This window comes from Sodiomyces alcalophilus, assembly GCF_042370955.1.
Source record: "Sodiomyces alcalophilus JCM 7366 unplaced genomic scaffold ACRALscaffold_4, whole genome shotgun sequence".
Classification (NCBI taxonomy): Eukaryota; Fungi; Ascomycota; class Sordariomycetes; order Glomerellales; family Plectosphaerellaceae; genus Sodiomyces; species Sodiomyces alcalophilus.
Window position 1 is genome coordinate 2,056,520 of NW_027263535.1, and position 21,175 is coordinate 2,077,694.

Below are 21,175 nucleotides of genomic sequence, written 5' to 3' on the forward strand. Positions count from 1 at the left end.
GTGTCCATGTTCCTCTGCTGGTGCTGGTTGGGATACGTCGAGATGGTGGTGATCCGTGCGTCTTTGCAGGGCGCATGTCCAGATGACTAAGCGCGCAAAGAAAGCTCCCCTAGTTTTTGTTTCCATCTCGAAAGTCTCCAGTCGACAACCCACGCGGAACAGTCCCGAGTTTCTGTTTCCCAAAGAATCGGCTTTGTGCGCCGAAACGACACACACACAGACATACATACACGCAGGATGCTCGCGTCCAGTAGAGGGTCGGTGGTGAGGCAAGCCCTGGGCGCCTCACCGACGGCTTCATTACCGAGCTTTCTCGTCCCGGCCGCGTTCCGGGCGACGACGACGACCACTACAGCTACCACGACGACCACGACCGCACGGCGGCCCTTCTCTGCGACGAGCCAGCGGCATTCCAAGCTGGGTCGGACACCCATTTCGATTCCGCCGGGCGTTGAGCTCTTCATTGGCGAGCCCAAGGTCAAGCACGACCCGACTACGTACCTGAAGATCCCGAAACGGACTGTTACTGTGAAGGGGCCGCTAGGTGGGTTGTATTTTTGGCGATTCCCTGCCATTGTCCCTGTTCGACCTGGTGGACTTGTCTGCTGGGTGGAATGGGGAATTGGACAAAACAGAACAGGAAAAAAAGGAATTACTACGGCGTTATACGTTTGCTGACGGAGGTCTTTGTACAGGGTCGCTTGATTTGGAGATTCCGTCGTACTTGAAGATTGACCATGATGTCGAGGAGAGGATGGCTGTTCTTAGCATCGAGGACGATACTGTGAAACAGCAGAAGGAGATGTGGGGTGCGTATTCCTGTTCTCTTCCCTTGGCCCTAGTGTCCTCCTTTAGCGATTCTCCGTTTCCTACTCTTTCTGATCCCATTTCCACCTCGCTCTCATCCGCTAACGCCTCCCTCCCTCTTCCGACAGGCACGACATGGGCATATCTAAACCGCTACATCATGGGCGTCTCGGAAGGACACAACGCGCTGATCCGGCTGGTGGGCGTCGGGTACAGGGCGACGGTCGAGCCGCGGGCCGGCAAGGAGGAGTTCCCGGGGCAGAAGTTCCTGTGCCTCAAGCTCGGGTTCACGCACCCGGTCGAGGTGGGCATCCCGCGCGGGGTGACGGTCACCACGCCTTCGCCGACGCGCATCCTGGTGGAGGGCATCAGCCGGGAGGAGATTATGAGCTTCGCGGGGCGGGTGCGCAAGTGGAGGCCTCCCGAGCCGTACAAGGGGAAGGGCGTGTTCATCAATGACCAGACGATCAAGCTGAAGCAGAAGAAGATCAAGTAAATTGCATAATAGACGGGAGAGAAAAAGAAGGAAGACGAAGAGGGAAAAAGTACGGGAGGGTCGAAAGCGTGGGAAGGGCTTGGGATATCAGGCTGGGTTCACCCGCTGTTGCCATTTCTCGGGTTCCCTCTGTATGTATAAAAATCTTGTTCTATGTATGTTACGGGTGTACTACTATTTTCTTCCGTCTTTCGTTTTCTCCCTGAAGTCTTTCGTGCGTTCACACTTCGCAAGGTGAACACAAGATGGGTCATCTCATGTTGTTGTCGATTTCTGGCGCAGGACATCCTGCACCGCCTTGAGCACCTCCCCATGCACGGCGGCGGGCGCGGCAACGACACCCTTGTTGTTGGCGAGGGTCCGCCCGACGGAAAAGTCGAGGCTCTTACCGTCAATGTCGGTGACCTGGCCGCCTGCCTCGCGGACAATCAGGTCGCCGGCGGCGTGGTCCCAGATCTTCTCCTGGTAGGTGGCCTTGACGGGGAGGCGGAGGTAGATGTCACCTGCGCCGCGGGCGATGCTGCCGTACTTGCTCTGGCTGTCCATGCGGACGCTGGGACGGGTGATGCCGAGACGGCGGGCAATCTCGGCCTGGTCGCCGTGGGCGCTGTGGGCGGCCTCGACGCTCTCGCAAAAGGTGGCGGCGGTCATGTCGGAGACGGGACGCATGGCGATGGGTTTACCGGCGGTCGGGGTGGAGAGCGGGGCGGAATGGGCGCCGGCACCGCGGACGGCGGAGAAGAGGACGCCGCGGGCGTTGTCGTCGGAGGGGTCGTCGGAGCCCACGTCGGCGGAGAGCGGGGCGGCGTCGTCGATGGGGAGGTTGGGGCAGCCGAGGACGCCGACCTGGACGTGGCCGTCGACGAGGAGGGCGAGGCACACTGCGTACTGGCCGCCGCGGAGGAAGCCCTTGGTGCCGTCTATGGGGTCGATGGACCAGATGCGGCCCTTGGCGCCGCCGGGGCTGTTCCCGCGGTCGATGAGGTCGAGCATGGCGTCGAGGCTCGGGACGGGTCCGCCCACGAGGTCCTCGGCGGCGGGGTCGGGCAGGCGGGTGTCGCGGACGAGGGACCAGATCTGGTCGGCCAGGTTGGGATCGGCGCGGAGCTGGGCGGCTTCCTCCTCGGCGACGATGGCGTCGTCGGGGAAGTGGTGGCGCAGGGCGGCGATGATGAGGGCCTGGGCGCCGAAATCGCCTATTGTGACGGGGGACTTGTCCGACTTGTCGACGGTGCCTTTGGCCTTTTCGCGGAAGACGCGCTTGGTGAGGAGGGTGGCGCGCTGGACGGCCAGCTGGGCGACTTGGAGCTCTTTGGCGTAGGACATGGTGGCTGTCGGAGGAGACGGAGAGGTAGAGGCAGAGGCAGACGAGGGGTAAAGATGGTTCTTGAGGAGAGCCACTCGGGGGATGGCTCGGAGGGAGAAGAATGCCAGGATGAGGGCTAAGAGGGAGAAGAGGAGGAGTCGTAGGGATAGACTCCTTGGTTTGTGAGTACTTTGGGGTTTATGAGTTGCCGCGTCGGAATACGGCATGCGATGGAAGTAGATGTTGGGAGTGACGTTGTAGAAAGGGGAAGAGACGAAGGACGAAGGGGAGGAGGAAGAAGAAGAAGAGAAGAAGCTTCATGAGCTGCCGAAGCTGTGTACGTACTTCGTACTCGTTGTAATTATGGTGTTGACGAGCCTGCCCCGCCATCGGTACGGTACCCCGCGGGGTTGCTTCAAGTACCAGTACAACGTACATAACAAAAAAAACTCAATTGAGCTTATGTAATCATTTATTTCCAAAGCTCTCCCAGAACCGATATCAACACCAACATCAACACCAACACCACCTCCAGCTTCAATATACAAAGTCCAGCATATATACCGCCTCTACTTTCCCAATCAAACGAGCGACATTCAAGGACCCCAAAGAACCGAACAGACCAAGGAAACAACAGACATGGCAACCACACCGAGCCCCGCCACCGTCCGCTCCCTCTACCGCTCCCTCCTACGCGAGCTCCCTCCCCGTCCCCTCCTCGCCCGCGATCGCTCGCCCCTCCAAATCCGCCTCCGGGAAACCTTCTCCTCGCCCGAATCCGCCCACTCGCGCGCTTCGGCCGAGGCCCGCCAGTACATCGCCTACCTCCGAGCCCAGCGCACCTACGCCGCCCTCGTCGACCGCTACAACCCCGGCATGAACATGGACGAGGAGGAGAGGGTGAGGCTCACTGCGAGGAGGGTGGGCATGAATCTTCCCGTTGAGTTTGAGGAGTGACATTTGAAGAACAGAAGAAAGAAAGGTCTCGCTTCTCTGGGTGAAGCGGCTGTTTCAATACGCACTGTTGGAGAGGTCTACAGACGTCCAGGGGAAATCCCTTCGCATCTCTTTCCTCCGTTGTTGTCTCGGCCTCGACATTCTTCATATACGATAGGCTTTAGATGTATCGGATGAACCAGGGAGTAGGTTGGTCGGAGGACAGCAGCCTGTAACACAACATTGTACAACATGATCATCGAGGAGTCGGGAGTTTGGCCTGCGACGAATGGATCAACACGAGGCATCACTAGAGGTGGTCGGTCATAATGATATCCGCATTGTTGCAACAAATGTCATCATCTCTATTGCGCTTGGGCTCGTCTACCACGCCTAAAGGCCGTTAATCGTCTTTTTCTTCATCTTCGTCTTCGTCGTCCTCCCCCTGGGCACTTGGATCGAAATATGATACAAGAAACTGCAATGGAATGCCAAAATCCCTGCATGCTCAATAATGGGGTATCAACGATAGTCTGAAAGTCCAACACTCGGGACAGCGCGTACAAAAAAAGACATCTTCTTTTCCTCTTCCCCCTTTCCATCACACGCTCCCCACACCACCCTCTTCCAACGACTCATCCCACCCTCCCGTCTGGAGCAGCCACGCCCCCACCGCCTGCTTGACCTGCCTAATCGCCTCCCCCAGCGCGCTCTGCCACTGGTCCTCCACGACGCGGACCTTCTCCTTGAGATCCTCCGTCAGCCTCTTCTCCTCCTCCCGCCGCAGCGCCTCGGCCCTAGCCGCCCGCTCCGCCGCCTGCTCCGCCGTCGGCTCAATCTCGTCCTCGCCGCCCACCTGGTGCCGCACCACGTTGGCCGACGCATGCGCCTCCGCCTCCTTGACCTCGTGCAGCAGGCACAGCAGGTTCGTCTGCGACTCGATCAGCTGGTACGAGCTCTTCTCCGAGTGCAGCAGCAGGCTGAACAGGTACTGCAGCGGGTGCTGCCGGTACGACGGGTTCTCCTGGTACTCCTGCGCCGGGATCTGCACCCCGAACCCCGTCGTCCCCGCCAGGTCCGCCGGGATCTTGTCCAGGAGCCGCCGCAGCGGCGGCGCAATGTCCCAGAACGCCGACAGCTGCACCTCGACCCCGCGGACCACCGTCCGCTCCGTCACGTCCCGGAACGCTTTCGTCCGCTCCAACACCTCCGCCGCGAACGCCGCCCTGCGCCGTGCCGCGTCCTGCTTGAAGAACGCTTCGGCCGACCGGACCTTCTCCGTGTTGTTCGCCAGCCGGTAGGGCGTCACCACCACGTCGCGGTACCGGTCGTTCCGGTCCGAGAGTATGTCGAAGATGGCCCGGTGCAGTGTCTCTCGACACTCGAAGATCCACTTGAGGAGCCGGAGTTTCTCCAGCAGCTCCGGCCGGTCATCGCCTTCCTCCTGGGGCATGTCTGCCGCTGCTGCTGCCGCCGCCGCGCCGCCTCCCTCCACGTCGTCGTCGAATAAACGACTCGAGAGGTCGTCGAAGAGCGCCGTGGCCTTGGCGATGCGGCCAGTCACCAGCTCGTTGAGCGGCGCCACCACCTGGCTCTGGAAGAGTTCGAAATCCGTCCTCTCCAGTTCCTTGATCGTCTCCTTTTCCGCCGCGCTCGAGTCCTGGTCGATCGCCGACGCCTCCTCAAAGCTCATGGCGCCCGTGTTGATCTCCTGTTGCAGGTTCTTTCGGAGTGCCGCACGACGCTCCGCCGCCGCCTTGGCCGCCTCCTCCCGCTTCTTCCGGCTGCTCTGCAGGAACCTCTCCTTGGTACCCTCCACCTCGGTCAGGTCGCTGATCTGTCGGACCGTCGTCCGCATCGCCGCCAGCTCGGGGTGGTTGTTGTTCACCGCGGGGTAGTGGCGGGGATACGGCGGCGGAAGGGTGATGAGGCGCGAAACGTCCAGGTGGGCCGGGTTGGGCGTCGAGGGCGAAGACGAGGAGGCGAAAGATTGCGCAGATGTCCGGGAGGGCTGCGGCGTCAAGACTGGGTCTTGTTCGTGCCACCCCGTCTTCTCGGCCGGGTAGGTGCTGGAAGAATCTCGTTCGCTCGACGCCGCGTAACTGTCTTCCTGGATCGGACTCTCCGCCCATTGGAGAGCCTCGCGTGCCTCCTTGGGCATACTCATGTATTTCGACTCCCGCTTCGACCGTTCAAGCAAGTTGTTCCCGTTCCCGGTGGAATCCGTCTCCCACCATCGGCTCGAGGGACGGCCTCTGGAGCTGCCGTCACCGTTGCCGCTGACACTCAGACTCAAAATGGGCGACAGCGACGGCATGTAGTTGGACGACCAGTTCGCGTTGGTCGCGCTGAGTGGCTTCCCGGGCGAGCTCGCCAGGTTGGCGGATGGTGGCGCGGAACTCGACTGTGCCCCATTGCTGTCTCGGTAGAGAGAATTCATCGAGCTGCGGTGCGACCGGGAGGCTTCGGACGACCGCGGCGTGTATTCGCTTTCGCCGTGGAAGACGCCCGACGCCCGCCTCGAGGACATGGGTCGGAAGAGGTCGCGGGTCAAGTCGAAAATCTCGGACCCCATGGCGCCGATGGCCGAACTGTACCTTTCCCGCCGAATCCTCGACTCATTGACAATGAAATCGGCAAACAGACGGACGCGGTCTACGTCCGACGCCGCGACAGCTTCCTTTGTGGCGAACGCCTGGAACCGTTCGATGGTACCCTGGCAGAATTGATCCGTCGTTTGGGAGACAACAAGCTGCCGGGGCACTGTGGCAGAGAGCGGAAGCCCGTCGTCGGGCGTCAGGGCATCCCGCAGTTGAGAAGCCGAGCTTGACCGGCTCTGGGCCGGAGGCGTTGGCAGCGCCTTGGGCACGACGCTGGATGAAGCCGTGTTGGCCATGGCCGCCGCCTTTTGGGGGTGAGGCGAAAAGGGCGGCGTCGTCGTCTCGTCATGGGGGTGTTGGGCGGATCCTTGCGGTTTCGGGGTCAAGTTACGCGAGTCTCGGTTTGACGACTCGCCCTCCCCGGTTCGAGGCGTGTCGTGTATTGTCCGTCCTCCGCTCCTTGGCGTTGATTTGGTGATGGTTCGCCTTCGGGAAAGCGTCGTCGCGTTGGGCACTACTATGTCAGTGAGCTGTATCGGAGGGGCCGAAGATTCATCCGACGCGCCGGCCTCCCGGGTCCGGCTCTCAGCGCGCCGTTGGACAATGGTCTTGTCGCGCCGTACGGCGCCCGTGCGGGAGAGGGTCGCGGCGGACATCAATTCGACTGAGGGATTCGGTTCGCCAGCTTGGGCCGCATTCACGGCGTTGGCCGTGTCGATGGTGAGATTGACGGGTCGTCCCCTTCCCGAAGTAACATTCTGGTTGCCCTGAGTGTCCCAGTCGGCCGGCGTCGGCGGTACGGGTCCCAAAGCGGAACCATTGCTCGGCGGAGGCCGCCTGGTGGGGGGCGATACGATGGGTTCGCTCGACCTGCTGATATCCTGAACACTCTGTGATCGAGATGCCGCTGGCGGCGGTCCTGGTGGCGGCGGGGGCAGAGGCATACCCGGGGCCCATCTGGTTTGGGACGCGGATCGTGACCTGGCCGACGTGGGGGTTTCGATAGCTCCCGTAGATACGGCCCGACGAGCGCCAGGTGGTTGGGAGGAGTTGGATCCCGTTCTCTCTGGGATTGGTTGCACGAGCGGGATCTGGATCTGGGGTGGAGGGGGTCTCGGGACAGAGGGCACGGGCGGAACGGACTCGGGAGGGCTCGACTGCTCTTGGTGGTGGTGCCGTCGAAAAGACAAACCGAAACGCCTTTCGCGGGAGCTACCGCGACCGGTGGTCCCCGGCGGCGGCGGGAAGGATGTTTGTGCCACGGGCTCGGGAGAAGGCCGAATGCTCGCTGGCGGCATCCGTGGTGTAGACGTGTTCGCGGCTGGTGTCGAGTCGAAGTTGACGCTGCCCGGGCGTTGCTGATTCCATGGCGGGCTGTAAGGGGGAGGCGGTGGCGGTGATACTACATTGGTTGCAGGGAGATGTCAGTCAAAAAAGAATTCAAATGCCGCACATAATGGGCTGTCAGGCAAGAGAATGGGACGTTGAGGAAGGCCAACGGGGAGGAGAGGGAGGCGGGATTTGTGGGAGTTCACTCTTACCTTGGCTTTCAGGAAACGGATGCGATCGATCCGCCCCGACGGCTGGAGAGCCAATCCATTCCTGGGGGTTGTAGGGCTGGATGGCACTATTGACGGGTGTTTGAAGCGCGTACAGATTGCTGGAGGTTAACGACACAGCAGACAGTGGCGCGTTGTGTTGATGGTAAGGCCCTCCTAGGGACGAGGTTACGAGAGGATTGAGTCCTTGCCGCAGCCGTGAAGGTTCGCGTGGATGATTCATTGTGTCAATTTGGGATATGTTTCTGTCGCTGTCGCTGTCGCTATCGGTGTCGTCGTCGAGCTACTCGTCCTTCTCCAGTCTGTCCTCGTCCTCCTCCGCCGCCGCCTGGCGCAAGTCCTTCCTGATCGAGATGAATTTGAAAGATGGCGGTGAGAGTCTGCTTGGACTCCCGAGTCGTCTTCTTTGTTGGCTTTAATGCGCTCTCATGTCCGACAGCTTGGTTCACAGAATGGCCACGGCTGCTCAAGCTGCCAGTCGCATCCTGGGCGCGAACGACGACGAGACTCGTAAACGGAACAAAGATCGCAAAGTCGGACTAGCAAGTCTTGAGGTCAGGGCCGGAGTGGTGGGAGTACAAGACGCGGCTGAAAGAAAAAAAGAACGAAAATGGCGATAAGAGGGAGAAGGTAACGACGACGAGCCCTCCTCACTGGTAAGAGCCTGGAAAAGGGTGGGAGAGGGTGGTAACCGGATTTCGAGTACCACGCCCCCAGTGGCCAGATTGGAGGCCCTGACAGGGGGGAACAAAGGAGGGGTGGGGATAGTGGAGTTGTTGTTTCTATTTTAATTCAACACGCGCATGTAAATGACGCTAGCCATTTGCGGAGGCTAACCCTATACCTCGTCTTAGTCATTGCACAGTCTGACTAATATTTCCCCATTGCCCACTGGGTGTACATAGCTACCTAGTCCTCCGTGTATGTATTCGTACTTTGTACGATCATTTTCGGCACAAGCTGAGGGGATTGGAACGAGGATTCGACCCAACGGCTTGCGTACGACCAGGAGTATTTACCCCTAATCACGCCATACTCACCCGACTTGGGTGTGAGTGTGAGTGGACAGCCAAGGGTGACATTGCCTGCTACTCGCTACTCAGTACGGTGGTTGGGATCTCTTAACTCAGGGGTCTGTACGTTATACTCTGTACCCTATGTGTATCCGTACGCGAGTGACAGAAGCCACCGTTTCATTCCGTATACGAATACTGTAAGGCGATAGAAACGGCATCCTTATACAACGCACACTGAGTCCAAGCCGGCCTTTCGGTTCGCCCACTTTAGTTAGCCCCAAATTTACAGTTGGTCGAACCCCTCGTCTCTTCGGCTGCCATCCCTGCGACTAACTACAAACTCACCCCCCCTTACGCTTGCCGCAGTCTGCATCTGGAATCACGACGATTAAAGTAGCCCGCCAATCGGCAAGGGACTTTGTTGGATGAGGACGTTTCAGCGTCTGCTTAGGTATTGGTCTGTCATGCCTATGTTACATCTTGTGATATGTAGGTACGTTTTGCTCTACAAAACCTCATCGCGTTGTCTTTGATTTGTTTACCTGGGCATGGAAAAGATGGGAAACAGAGCCGAAAAGCTGTTCTCCCATCACCGCCGTGCCAACGCAAGATGACGGCAACTCAATTATGGTCGAGCCTAGGCGCACCCTATGATCAGCGCCCAAGCTATGGCCAGGCTTCTTTCTCACTTGACCATTACATGCTCGGTCCTTCGTTCCCCTCCAACTTCATCTTGCCTGCCTTGTCTTGAAGCCGTCCAGGATGACAGCTCGACAGGACTCTGACAATCTTGCATGGGACCGGAGCGATGCGCTCTGGGAGGAGGCCATAAAGCACGTCCGATCATCCGCAGCCTGTCGCAGAATCGAATCTTTTGCCGAGAAAATGTTTGCCAAACCTGCAGTCTTGGTCACCCCGTTAATCATTGGCGGCTTCAATGTGCTCTATCCCATACGAATCGAGGGTCTCTCCGACAATGTTCTTATTCGCCTGCCCTGCCCCAACCAGGCAGTGTTCCCAGAAGAAAAAACGCTGGCCGAAGCTGCGACTGCTGCCTACGTCAGCCAAAGCACTCGTATCCCAATTCCAAAACTCTTCAACCATGGCATTGATCCCGATATTGGGCCGTTCATGATCATTCAAGACCTCGGATCTCGACGAGTTATGGGCCAGGCTCTCGAAGCCCCCCGGGAGGATCCCAGCGAGCCTGCCGTCTTACGACCCGACATTTCCGAAAGCAAGCTCAAGTGCCTGTACGTTAAATTGGCACACTGCGTGCTACAACTTACACAATCCACCTTTCCTCGCATTGGAGCTCTCGTCGAGACCAGCCCTGCATCTTACCATGTAATGGAACGACCCTTCACCCTTAATATGAGCAACATGGTTCAGCTTTCCAACATTCCCAAATCAATTTTTCCGTCTAAAGACACCACGTATCAGACCGCCGATGAGTGGTACACGGTGTTAGCTGAAATGCAAATCGCGACTCTCCTCTTCCAGCACAACGATATAATATCATCCGAGGATGACTGCAGGACTAAATACGTCGCCCGCCAACTCTTCCGCAGGTTAGCGAAACAAGGCCGACTATCAAGCTTTGGATTCGCTGAAGATGGCTGGTCGGCCCGTAGCCAGCACGCTCGCGCAACATTGCCGGCACCAGACGGTTCGGGCTCTTTCCGTCTCTGGTGCGACGACTTTAGGCCAGCCAATATTCTCATTGATGAGAATGACCACGTTCTCGGGGCAATCGACTGGGAATTTTCATACGCCGCGCCAACGCAATTTGTCCTTGACCCGCCTTGGTGGTTACTACTCGATGTGCCGGAGATGTGGGATGATGGTATTGATAACTGGACCAGCATTTATGAAAGACGGCTGCAGACCTGGCTGTCGGCCATGGAAGAGGCAGAACAAGACATGGGCCCCGGTTCTTTACCACTCTCGGCGTACATGCGAGAGAGCTGGACAACGGGTCGCTTTTGGCTTAATTATGCTGCTAGGAAAAGCTGGGCCTTTGATACCATTTACTGGAAGTATCTGGACGAGAGGTTCTTCGGTGAGCGAGACGAACATGTCCCTACGGAGGAACTCTGGAAGACGAGAGTGCATCTTTTGAATGAAGAGGAACGAGCGGCCATGGAGCCTCTGGTGCAAACGAAGATGGAGGAATCAAAGGAGCGAGTTTTGATTGAGTGGGATGCCGCGGAGGCGAGGACGCGGCTATCTTCTTTTCTTTTCGACTAACTGTCAAGATGTCAGTTTCTAGGGGAGTGTGGATCTACCTACATTGGCTTCCTCGATAGGTTACCCCTTTCAATTTCGAATAGGGTCATCAAATTGACGATTGATCATCTTCAGCTTCACGTACATACAACGCCACTTCTCAGGTTTAGGACTATGATCGGCGAAGCCATCGAGGAGGATGAATCGCTCCGTCTCGCCGATCCCTATCTCTAACGGTTCGATGTACAAAGTAGCTCGGTTCAGGCAGGACACGGCAAAGCAGGACGCTGCAGCCAACAGCATGGCATCTGCTTGGAAGGTCTCCTGATTTGAACCACGCCAGTGTGAGGAACGACGCATGGCGACCGACGCGACGGGCCCGCGAATGGCGTCTATTGGCGAAGACGGTTGAGGGGAGTTCTATTCTTGGAACATTCTGGGGGTGACTTGAGCCCATCGGAGGTTTGATTGGACACTCAGTACCCCAAGCGGGGGGTTGACGGCGTGGGCGGCGCTTAACTGTCTCTTGGACCCCCCTCTTTTTCTCTGGACCCAACTCGACCAGGCCTCGAGACTCTTTCACCCCGGTCCCGTAATTTTGCATGTTCGGGAACATCATTCGATTCTTAGGCCTCCTGGGCCTTACTGTGGAGAATGGGACACATCGACGGTTCTCTTCGAAGAACTGCTCCGGGCGTGAATGTCACAGTATTATTTTTCTAGGCGGACGGATGGCGAGGTACGGTGCATCCAGGTCGAGCAAATTCGCCGTTCACGCCTACCAATCTGCAGCTCGGGTTGTTTCGGCACATTCAGGGGGGTTCCGACTGGTTCATGTCGCCCCTTTCTGCACGTTAGAGACCTAGCACCTCGATCTTCCGATGGGCATCGATGAGAAACCTGCACGCTGAAATGCTGGTTGGGGAAAGCATGGTATTAATAGTGATATTACAGGGGTTCCCATGACAGTTGAGCACGACTCTCGGCATCTCAGAGCTCGCTCCTCTATCGTGTGAGAAGTCTGGACGATGTGGTTCCACACCAGTTGCCGGCATTCCTCGTCTGGCAGCCTTTTCGATCGTAGGCTATAGGTATGTATGTAGATGTTTGTCCGCCCAGAGGGAGCCACTGCAAGCTTTACTTCGTCGCATAGCCAGTGAACAGATGCCCAGGGCAACTGACACTATATCTCGTGGAGAGGAAATCCCCCAGCTAGTCGGCAAGTGCTGGCCAATCCCGCCTACGTATATTGACCTTGGGAAAATATTGGGATTTCTTTCTAGAACAGTGTTTCTCTCCTGATGACAAATAGCATCTTATCGCTTGGTTGTGCAAGGAGATTCGAGAGTGAAGTTTGAAGAGACGGCGTCGGCAGGTAGTTCTGGGAGAGTCAGTGCCATTCCATCAACAAACGTAACGTTGGGAACCTTGGTCGCATCAACTACGAATACGAGTCCACTGGAAGACTGAAAAGTGCTCCGAGATGGTCTGCGGGAGGACACAAGGTAACACGCAAGGGGACCGTGTCACCAAAACGCTCTATGCCCTCGTCCGACGGTAAAAAGCCATGGTTTTCCACCGGACGACATGATGAAATACTGGCTATCAAGGCGACACACCAACAATGACGAGATGGCGGTGGTACAGACCGCTTCCGAAAGGCTATGCTCTATTGTCCCCCCGCAGCCGTTCAACCGACCGCAAATGTGATTGGTGGTGACCGATATTGTGTACATAAGCAAGGCTACCGTATGGTCCGAACCTTTACCGATCAAAAAGGTACATGTACGAAGTACTTTGTACTTAAGCTAGTACCCACAGTCGTTCCAAAATTCAGATTCTAGAGCTTTCTTTCACCTCCCAGCTTCGGCATCTTTCCTTGTTCCTTTTTTTTTTCCCTCGGGGTATTTCCACCCCTTCTCCTGCCTTCTGCTCAGAACTCATGATGAGATAACAACAACGACACCCATCCATAGGTAAGGAGACATCTTGTTTTGCCTCACGTTTCTCTCTTTCCCCTGTGTTCTATATGATGATACACCAGCTGGCACCAGTCATAGAGTGACTTGTACTCCCTTCATTGATGACGAAGCTGCGGTCAATGACCACTACTGATCCGGAACCCAATTGTTTTGTTTCTGCGAATCCTCTTATTTCGTTGTTCTCTTCTTGGAAAATCCTCGTTGCTAACCACAATTGAGCCAAGATAGAAGCCAACCATCTCACGCAAGCGATCGTCAACCGCCCGATAAAAATGGTTCTCCACAACCCCAATAACTGGCACTGGGTGAACAAGGACGTCTCGGCATGGGCCAAGGACTACCTTGACACCGCCGTCCAAAAGTTTGAGGCAGAGGATGGCGGCGTCACGGCGAAAATCAACAAGCTCGTGAGCATGGACGGCGATGTGGATGTTAGCCAGAGGAAGGGCAAAGTAATCACTATCTACGACGTCAAGCTCGTCCTGGAATATACTGGTACGTGCACGTTCTCGCTCTCTGACTGACCTGACGTGACGTGTCGCTAATGCTTCGTCCAGGCAGTGCTCCTGATGCCCCCGAAGTGTCCGGTACCATCACCATCCCCGAGGTCGCCCATGATACCTCCGAGGATGAGTATGTGGTGAGTAAACACTTGTAGCCCGGGAAGACGCGTCTAGGCGGTGTAACTAAGGTCGTCCCACCCCAGTTTGACATCGACATCTACACCGAGTCCAAGGAGAAGCAGCCCGTCAAGGATCTTGTCCGGTCCAAGATCGTCCCGCAACTGAGGCAAGAGTTCCAGAAATTCACCGGAGCTCTCGTCGCGGAGCACGGCAAGGATATCCAACACGCTCCGGGCTCGAACCCGTCGAGCGGATTCTCCACGCCGCGCACTCTCCCACAGCCGACCAAGGCTGCTGCTGCCAGCTCTAGCTCCACAACCCAGGAGAACAGGGGCAGCATCGTCAACACCGTCACCCTGAACGACTCGGCCGAGTTCCGCACTTCGGCCGAAGAGCTGTACCAGACTTTTACCGACCCCGGCCGCATCGCCGCCTTCACCAGAGCACCTCCCAAGGTCTTCGAGGGCGCTCAGCCGGGTGGGAAGTTTGAGCTCTTCGACGGAAACGTCGAGGGCGAGTACGTCGAGCTTAGCTCGCCCAAGACCATCGTCCAGAAATGGAGGTTGAAGCAGTGGCCTGCGGGTCATTTCTCCAAGCTGGCCATCTCGTTCGACCAGAACGATGTCGACCACGTTACCGTCATGAGGGTATCCTGGGAGGGCGTGCCCATCGGCCAGGAGGATGTTACCAAGCGGAACTGGGAGGAGTACTATGTGAATAGCATCAAGCGCACTTTCGGGTAAGTTGGGTCCCCAGTCTGTCAGTTTTCTGTACTCTCGGTCACTGACTTTGTTCTAGCTTCGGGACCATCCTGTAAATGGCGCTGGCTCGGAGTGTGGGAGTTAGCAGATGGTGTATTGCGTTGGTTGCCGGTGGCATTGGGTCGCAAGGCCTCGTCACATGAGTGTACCATGTAGATGATGGGTGCGAGGAAGAACTATTGAGGCTGCCCAGGATACTAGAGACAACGGTTCCACGGTTCAGTCAAGGGCGCCCGGCTGGGAATGAGGCTCATGAGATATGTTGAATGAAAGTAAACTTGAAATAGCTGCCTTTGCCGTTCCGGTTTAGTGTGTGATCTAATGCATGCTAATTCCCGCTCAGCGCCCATTTCTCTGAACACATGTTGAGTCATGATCATGAGTTGCAGTCTTCTCAGTGGAAAGACACAAGTCGCTATTCTATTGACGCAATAACGTTATCCCTCACACATCAGTGACACCATAGGTCAACCAGCATACTAGGCTATATAGATAGATACATACAGGGGCCATCCCTTGACTCTGTATTTCCTTTGCAGAGCTAATCCACCTGTACCCTCAGAAACACGACGGCTTGGGCGCCTTTCTGATCCGCACTTCGCCCTCGACAGCCGGCTGCTCGCGGCTCGAACCAAAAGAGTAATCACGCACAAAAACGTCCATCAGGTTATCCCAAAAGCCCATGTCGTATAAATTCTCTACATCCTTGATATTCCAGACGCGGTCCCACTGGCCTTCGCCGGGCCCGCCGGGCCCCGGGGGCATGCCATCGTCGGTGCGGACCAGGACCTGCTGGGTGCCGAGGGGCCAGCGGGTCCAGGTCGACTCGACGCGGGGGTCGCGGGTCCGGTCGGGGGACATGCGGCGCTTGAACGCGAGACCGTCGTCCATGTCGTCCTTCCAGTCGGACCACTTGAGGGACTCGTTGGTGGTGGTGCCGCAGTAGATGAGCCAGACGGTGTAGGCGAGGAGGCCCCAGACGAGCGGGGACGTCATGGTGGCGAGGAGGGACACGGCGCCCATGCAGACGTTGTCCTGCAGGCCGCGGGTCCAGGTGACGAGGTACTGGGACATGGGCATGCCGCGGGGCGGCCAGAGGGACCAGGCCGGGTGGCGCGAGGCGATGAGGTCGGAGAGGAGGGAGAAGCCCAGCAGGGCGCCGTAGGAGGTGAGGACGGCGGTGGAGAGGAGGAGGAGGAGGAACCAGTGGTGGTTGCCGTAGCCGACGCAGCCGTTGATGAAGATGCAGTGGTGGTCGAGCTTGGCGATGCAGCGCTTGCAGATGCTGCAGTGTTTGGACCGCGGGGGTTTGAGGAAGCCGCAGGTCCGGCAGTGCTGGCCGGGGTAAAAGATGGAGTAGTCGTACGGGTAGAGGGACATGTAGTACGCGTGGTTCTCCGGCGTGATGTATCCCGGGTCGGCCATGACGGCGAGGTAGAGGAACAGATACGGGAGGACGACGGCGATGGTCCCGGCGACTCGGTGCCATGTCGACATCATGGGCCATGCGGTGGGCAGATAGAGGAATTCGCCCCCGGCGAGTAGGGCCAGGAAGAATATCTAGGTTTTAGAATATAAGTTTCTTGATGATGTACGCCTGGCTAGATGAGGATTTTGTTTCCTTCCCCTGGAAGTCGAGACTTACCACGACAGTAGGATGGCGATCATTCATCATGAAATCAATGAACCTCGCCAAGGACCGGGTCAAGCGACGGCCGGTGACGGCCTCGTCCAAGGCAACGAGGCCATGAGGGATACGGATGAAGAAGATATTATGCAGAGTCGCTATTGGAGTGCGTCTATGCCATGTCAGCGAAAAGGGTTGCGAGAGAGAACAACCCTGAAAGTGCGGGTGAGTAGAGCATGACAGACTCACCTTAAAGCAGGAAGTCTCCCAAAGAAAAGAACAAAAACCAAAAAAGAAATCCCAAGCACAATGAGTGCTATGGTACGGAGGAGGCCCATGTTGTCAAGTTAGCTGTCACACGGCTCATGCTTTTACCACGTCTCGTCTCCGTCAGGACTGTCGTCTTGGGCGGCTTCGACTTGTCTCGGAGATGGTTCGGTTGATAATCAGATGAGATGCGTCAGCTGAACCCCTGGCGGCCGTCTGAAGAGGTGAGATATCGTATATTCTCCTCCTTGTCCCTTGATTAAGAGCTGTTTTCTTTACTTCTTTAAAAGAATCTAGGGCACTTCCTTGACCCCGAATAAGCAGATGCCAAACCGGTCAACCGCGTCGCGGAGAGATACAAGAATACAAGACGCAGTATCGGCCACACTAACAATTAATTACGACGCAGTCGCAGCAGTGAATGCAAATCGGACAATCTAACCCCGATACCGAATCACGTGTTTCCAGCGACATTTCATGAAGCAGTCACACGGCCAAGAGTCGTTTGCTTCTTCGTCGCTACGTACCTCCCTACAGAGCTCCGTCTAGAAACGCAAGATTGAACATGGTCCACGAGCTGCTGGGCCTCGGAGCAACATGCTATGTTCACGACAACCGATCATAAGACGGTTCTGAAGGGTCACCAGATTTGGAAGGACGGAGCACACTATGTAAGTCGAGACGAGTGTGAGGACGAGCTGGCTCGGGAAGCCACCATCTACGAACATCTCGGCGAACACCCGCAGATTCTCAGATGCTTCGGTCTCGAGCGACATGACGATAATGTCCACTCGGGCTCCGCCTAGAACTGGCCCCGCTGGGCTGCGTCCGGCAATTCATCGAAAAGCATGCCAACGAGCCTCTTCCAATGCACTCCCGGCTTCAGATGGCACTAGATGTCGTAATGGGACTCGATCATCTCCATTCAAAGGGCGTGCAGTACTGCGACATGAACTGTCGAAATCTCTTTCTCTTTAACGGATACCGTGTGAAGCTCGGCGATTTTGGGGCCTCGCTTCTCGAGGGGTATGACTTTCCGCCGACGTTCTGCGAACCCCGATACGAATTACCACTTCGAGGGAGGGACTTCAACGATCGGCCGCCCATGAAACGGGAGCTTTTTGCCCTGAGATCCGCGATTTTCGAAATCGTCGCGTGAAAGAGGCCTTTCCAGGAGCCGTCGGATGAACGAGTGGAAGAAAGGTATGTACGGGACGAGTTCCCTTCTCTAGAGGATAACCCGGCTGCTTAGGTAATTCGAAGGTGCTGGCAAGAAGAGTTCAACAGCCGGGGAGGTGTTGGAAGCGTTGCAGCAATTAGCCATCGGGTATCGGAGTCCATGGAAACAATCGCAAGCACCAATATCCATTCAACAGTAGCCAAAAGACCACTGTGCCTCGATTTAGCTACAACGGTACGACCATCCATGGTCACATCATCCTAAGCAGGCGTATTATTGTATGAAAAAATCGTGTTAGTGTCACTGTTGATAGATTGAGTAAGTAGAGAGGCATTGTAGACAGCCTGGTTATTGTCAGAATTTGGATGATTACTAATTCCCATATCCGTATCCCGTATAACTAAATAACTCCGTATGAACATATGTTCCTCTTTTCAATGAATATGCAAGTAATGGTATGCATCTATACGTGTTTTCATATAACATAAGTCTCTAAGGTATATAGATATATCGAGTGCTCTCCCGCTTTTCCAGGAAAGCAGACACGTGACTTCGTGACATCTGCTGTACATTGTACATGTCTGTCACGCGTACTTCGTACCTAAGGAGCACCGTAATCACAAACAAAGTAAAGTACGAAGTATATCGGTATGTGGTGTGCCTGCTTGGCCATTTACCCAACTTCTGTCTTAAAAAATAATCTATCATATAAAGTCATTCCACCCTCGTCATAGTGGGCGGTTCGCAGTGTTATTCTTTGCTGCCTTGACTCTACTGCGTTTGACCTGTCCTCTTTTTTCTAACCATATCCCACGGTTAGGTCAGCTACAACCTTAACCCCCAACTCGTGTCACGCCACCTCTCACGACCTTCCCTCGACCTTGATTTTCTATTGACCTCCCTCAGGCGATTTCGAAGACGCTATATATGCCCTCACTCTATCTGTCACCATAGCCAAATTATACGCTACCATCGTCGTCGCTTGACCGGATTCTCATGCTCCTGGTGCCCACAAGTCAAGATGACTACTCCCGTCGTCTACGACGGTGTTGAATCTCCGGATGCTGGTGGAGGTGGTCAGCTGTTCACAGGCATCAAGTTCTGGGTTGCTATCCGCGTTCCTATGAGATCTACTTTGATCGCCCATATAAAGGTGAGCACCCCCTATTCCAGTCTCGGCGAACATCCGTATCCTGCACCACACACCCATCTTTCCCACAGTCATATCATAGATGCGACATGCTAACTCCATACAGCAAAACGGGGGCAGTGTGGTGGGAAAAGAAGTGGACGCGCACTACCTTATCGCTGACCATGTCAGGAAGGATGTTCCGCCAGGCTCCATCTCGTGGAAGTTCATAGACGAGTCGGTGAAGAAGGGCTCGCTGCAAGACCCAGAAAAGTACCGTATCGGTCCCCCTGTCGGCGAAGCCCGCCCTGTCGCATCGTCCCGACCCGTCAAGGGCACACGCACGCCCTACACGAGAGATGACGACGCTTACCTCATACACTGGGTTTTGTCCCGGAGATCCACGTCATACCCGTCTGGAAATGAGATGTACATGTCTCTGGAGAAGACAGTAAGTATCTACAGGTGGATGTGGTTGATGGGTGTGTAGCATGGCCGAAAGAAGGGAACAAGGGGAGCCATATAGGCTAACCGTTTGTCAGAATAACCGCCATACGTGGCAGTCGTGGAGAGACAGGTGGCTCAAGAGACTATCCAAGTTCTCGGACAATGAACTGCTACAGCTGGCTGGCCTGGATCGGCTCCCGGACCCGCCTCTCGGAACACAACAGTCTCCGCGTTCGCGCCTCGCCACTGGTCAACATCAAACACCGCAAGCTGGTGGTGTCGAGACTGCGACTGTCCCGGTTCCGGACACGAACGACACTAACGACAGCGGCACAGCCCAGGCCGTTCATTGCGATCCCCCGCCTGTTTCAGAGGGCGAGCCGCGGGAGACCCATGTTACTCGAAACGATGGGCAGAACGAGGAGGAAAAGACGCAGTTTCTCGCCGACCTGGCCGACTATTTCAGCACAATAGGCAACGACAAACCGGACCTGAACCCGAAGATCTTCGGCCAGAACGTGGACCTGTTCCAGCTCCACCAACTCGTCAAGCAGTTTTCTGGCGAGGTAAACTGGCCCGTTGTTGCCACGGCGCTTGGTTTCGATCTGAAGAAGCTTCCTAACTCCCCGGACCAACTTCGCAAGTGCTACGATATCACTCTCCGCGATTTTGCTGTCGCCCTGGAAGGATTTGAGGAGTCAGACGATGACGACGAGGACGAGGACGAGTCGGGCAGTGAGGGGATCGACGAGGGCCGCTCTGAGAGGCAAGCGTCCCCTCAGAATGTGGCACATGAAGCTGCGCCTCCCATCGAAGCTTCTAGTCCACCATCGCAAGCGGGCGATGTCGGTGACCTGCCGCCACCAGGTATACGCGCTGGGTCCAAGAGAGATATCGAGAGCGACGATGTCCATAGAACCAGGAGTAATCCTGCCAAACGTCAACGACGATCCCGCGACGATGAGATACCGTCTACCCCGGACGAAAAGCTGCGCTGCAGGAGACCGCCAATCCTCGGTGAGAATTTTGGCAGTCCTTCTATGGACAGCCCTTCCAGACGCGTTCGGTCAGTAAGAGTCCGACTGGAGAATTCCCGACAGCTCGAAGCGCAAAGCACCGGCAGGACAAGCATCGAACGGGAGACCCGGATCCTCGTCTCCGCTACACACCAAACAGGGGAAGTCTCAGACCTGCAAGAGGCCGAACAGTGGGACAGCACCCCGTCTCAGCAGCTCCATTACGAGGAAAGCCTCACCTCCCCTGTCCCTTTCCGGTTGACGCGCGACAAAGGCAACATCCACAGCAGCAGCAACAAAAACCAAAAAGAGAGTGACAATGGTAAAAGGCATACAGGCAGCCCATCCAGAACGCCCGGGTCAATGAGGCACACCCACCGAGCTTCCGTGTCAAGAACCACCCCCTCCGGCCACGAAATCCTAGAATGGTCCGCCAATGTGATCGAGGCGCAAACGCAGGCCCAAAAGCAGGGTCGGAACCACGCACAAGAACAACAACAACAACAAGAAGAAGATGGAGCAGAAGGAGAAGGTCTCCCCATTCCCATGGCGAGCGACGCGGAAGCCAACGACTGCGCCGAGCTCATGGCCGCCATCGAGCGCTTCGAATCCATCGGCTACGAGCGCAAGGACGTCATCACCGCCCTGGCCGCCGCGACCCTCAAGCCCGGCCTCGCGGGCCAGGTCATGGAGATTCTCAGGGCGAAGCGCCCGCTCCCGGAAAACATGCAGGGCGTGTGGACCCCGCGAGACGACCAAGGGCTCAGATTCGTCGACGACGCTACTGGCGGAACCCCGCGATCCGCGCGTCGTCGGACCGGGGAGGACGATGGCGCGCAGCTCGACCGGGACGTCCGACGGGAGCGGAAGCGGCTGGAGAGGAAGCACGGCCTTGCGGAGATCGAGGCTAGGCGGGAATTTCTGGCTTATCAGGAAGAGCTCACTCAGATTCTGGCGGGATGAAGTGACGTGTTATGTCCCGGTGGGTGGTGCAGGACGCGATGGCTTCTGTATGCCTTTGACCTTGGGGTCTGGGGAGCGTGGTTTTTTCTCCGTCTTTTCAACAGTCGACATGCTATGGAATTTATGATACCCCAAGACCTTACAAATCAATCTTTCCAACTTTCTACACTGGCGCATGGTAATTACGAGAAAATCTCAGTGTCACTCAACGTATGGAGGTTGTTTGCGATA

The 21,175-nt window shown here is 56.4% G+C and overlaps 9 protein-coding genes across 9 annotated transcripts; 6 read left to right on the forward strand and 3 right to left on the reverse strand.

Annotated features, from left to right (window-relative positions):
- Positions 1-237: 237 nt before the first annotated feature.
- On the forward strand, positions 238-1,303 carry ACRALDRAFT_1034292 (mitochondrial 54S ribosomal protein uL6m; the record flags this gene model as incomplete). Its single annotated transcript, XM_071014970.1, has 3 exons — positions 238-544; positions 696-809; positions 936-1,303. 3 exons carry the CDS (start codon positions 238-240, stop codon positions 1,301-1,303), a joined length of 789 nt encoding a protein of 262 aa, XP_070874921.1.
- A 255-nt stretch (positions 1,304-1,558) lies between these two features.
- On the reverse strand, positions 1,559-2,629 carry ACRALDRAFT_1033742 (uncharacterized protein; the record flags this gene model as incomplete). Its single annotated transcript, XM_071014954.1, has 1 exon — positions 1,559-2,629. The coding sequence occupies one exon, from the start codon at positions 2,627-2,629 to the stop codon at positions 1,559-1,561; it is 1,071 nt and encodes a 356-aa protein (XP_070874922.1).
- A 619-nt stretch (positions 2,630-3,248) lies between these two features.
- Positions 3,249-3,566, forward strand: ACRALDRAFT_1070922 (uncharacterized protein; the record flags this gene model as incomplete). Its single annotated transcript, XM_071017811.1, has 1 exon — positions 3,249-3,566. One exon carries the CDS (start codon positions 3,249-3,251, stop codon positions 3,564-3,566), a length of 318 nt encoding a protein of 105 aa, XP_070874923.1.
- Positions 3,567-3,897: 331 nt separating this feature from the next.
- ACRALDRAFT_2047933 (uncharacterized protein) lies at positions 3,898-8,527 on the reverse strand (the record flags this gene model as incomplete). Its single annotated transcript, XM_071021540.1, has 9 exons — positions 3,898-4,078; positions 4,153-7,519; positions 7,552-7,606; positions 7,645-7,967; positions 7,992-8,048; positions 8,095-8,211; positions 8,245-8,292; positions 8,359-8,438; positions 8,504-8,527. The coding sequence occupies 9 exons, from the start codon at positions 8,525-8,527 to the stop codon at positions 3,965-3,967; spliced, it is 4,185 nt and encodes a 1,394-aa protein (XP_070874924.1). The 3' UTR covers positions 3,898-3,964.
- A 955-nt stretch (positions 8,528-9,482) lies between these two features.
- On the forward strand, positions 9,483-11,080 carry ACRALDRAFT_1076671 (uncharacterized protein; the record flags this gene model as incomplete). The annotated part of the gene is made up of 3 exons (XM_071018527.1): positions 9,483-9,995; positions 10,248-10,342; positions 10,427-11,080. The coding sequence occupies 3 exons, from the start codon at positions 9,483-9,485 to the stop codon at positions 10,968-10,970; spliced, it is 1,152 nt and encodes a 383-aa protein (XP_070874925.1). The 3' UTR covers positions 10,971-11,080.
- A 2,123-nt stretch (positions 11,081-13,203) lies between these two features.
- Positions 13,204-14,297, forward strand: ACRALDRAFT_2042156 (uncharacterized protein; the record flags this gene model as incomplete). The annotated part of the gene is made up of 3 exons (XM_071021219.1): positions 13,204-13,426; positions 13,489-13,571; positions 13,638-14,297. The coding sequence occupies 3 exons, from the start codon at positions 13,204-13,206 to the stop codon at positions 14,295-14,297; spliced, it is 966 nt and encodes a 321-aa protein (XP_070874926.1).
- Positions 14,298-14,873: 576 nt separating this feature from the next.
- Positions 14,874-16,280, reverse strand: ACRALDRAFT_1082037 (uncharacterized protein; the record flags this gene model as incomplete). Its single annotated transcript, XM_071019248.1, has 3 exons — positions 14,874-15,875; positions 15,961-16,114; positions 16,192-16,280. The coding sequence occupies 3 exons, from the start codon at positions 16,278-16,280 to the stop codon at positions 14,874-14,876; spliced, it is 1,245 nt and encodes a 414-aa protein (XP_070874927.1).
- Positions 16,281-16,533: 253 nt separating this feature from the next.
- Positions 16,534-17,711, forward strand: ACRALDRAFT_210943 (uncharacterized protein; the record flags this gene model as incomplete). The annotated part of the gene is made up of 8 exons (XM_071023422.1): positions 16,534-16,626; positions 16,678-16,724; positions 16,787-16,971; positions 17,016-17,364; positions 17,403-17,412; positions 17,484-17,584; positions 17,616-17,667; positions 17,703-17,711. 8 exons carry the CDS (start codon positions 16,534-16,536, stop codon positions 17,709-17,711), a joined length of 846 nt encoding a protein of 281 aa, XP_070874928.1.
- A 657-nt stretch (positions 17,712-18,368) lies between these two features.
- Positions 18,369-21,082, forward strand: ACRALDRAFT_1082036 (uncharacterized protein). The gene is made up of 3 exons (XM_071019247.1): positions 18,369-18,542; positions 18,646-18,969; positions 19,061-21,082. Exons 1-3 carry the CDS (start codon positions 18,411-18,413, stop codon positions 20,942-20,944), a joined length of 2,340 nt encoding a protein of 779 aa, XP_070874929.1. The 5' UTR covers positions 18,369-18,410; the 3' UTR covers positions 20,945-21,082.
- The last annotated feature ends 93 nt before the right edge of the window (positions 21,083-21,175 follow it).

Bases quoted from the DNA above. Each gene is read 5' to 3' on its own strand.
- ACRALDRAFT_1082036 (XM_071019247.1), top strand. From the start codon at position 18,411: ATGACTACTCCCGTCGTCTACGACGGTGTTGAATCTCCGGATGCTGGT. The intron at 18,543-18,645 runs GTGAGCACCCCC...AACTCCATACAG, and splicing joins CTTTGATCGCCCATATAAAG to CAAAACGGGGGCAGTGTGGT. The intron at 18,970-19,060 runs GTAAGTATCTAC...ACCGTTTGTCAG, and splicing joins ACATGTCTCTGGAGAAGACA to AATAACCGCCATACGTGGCA.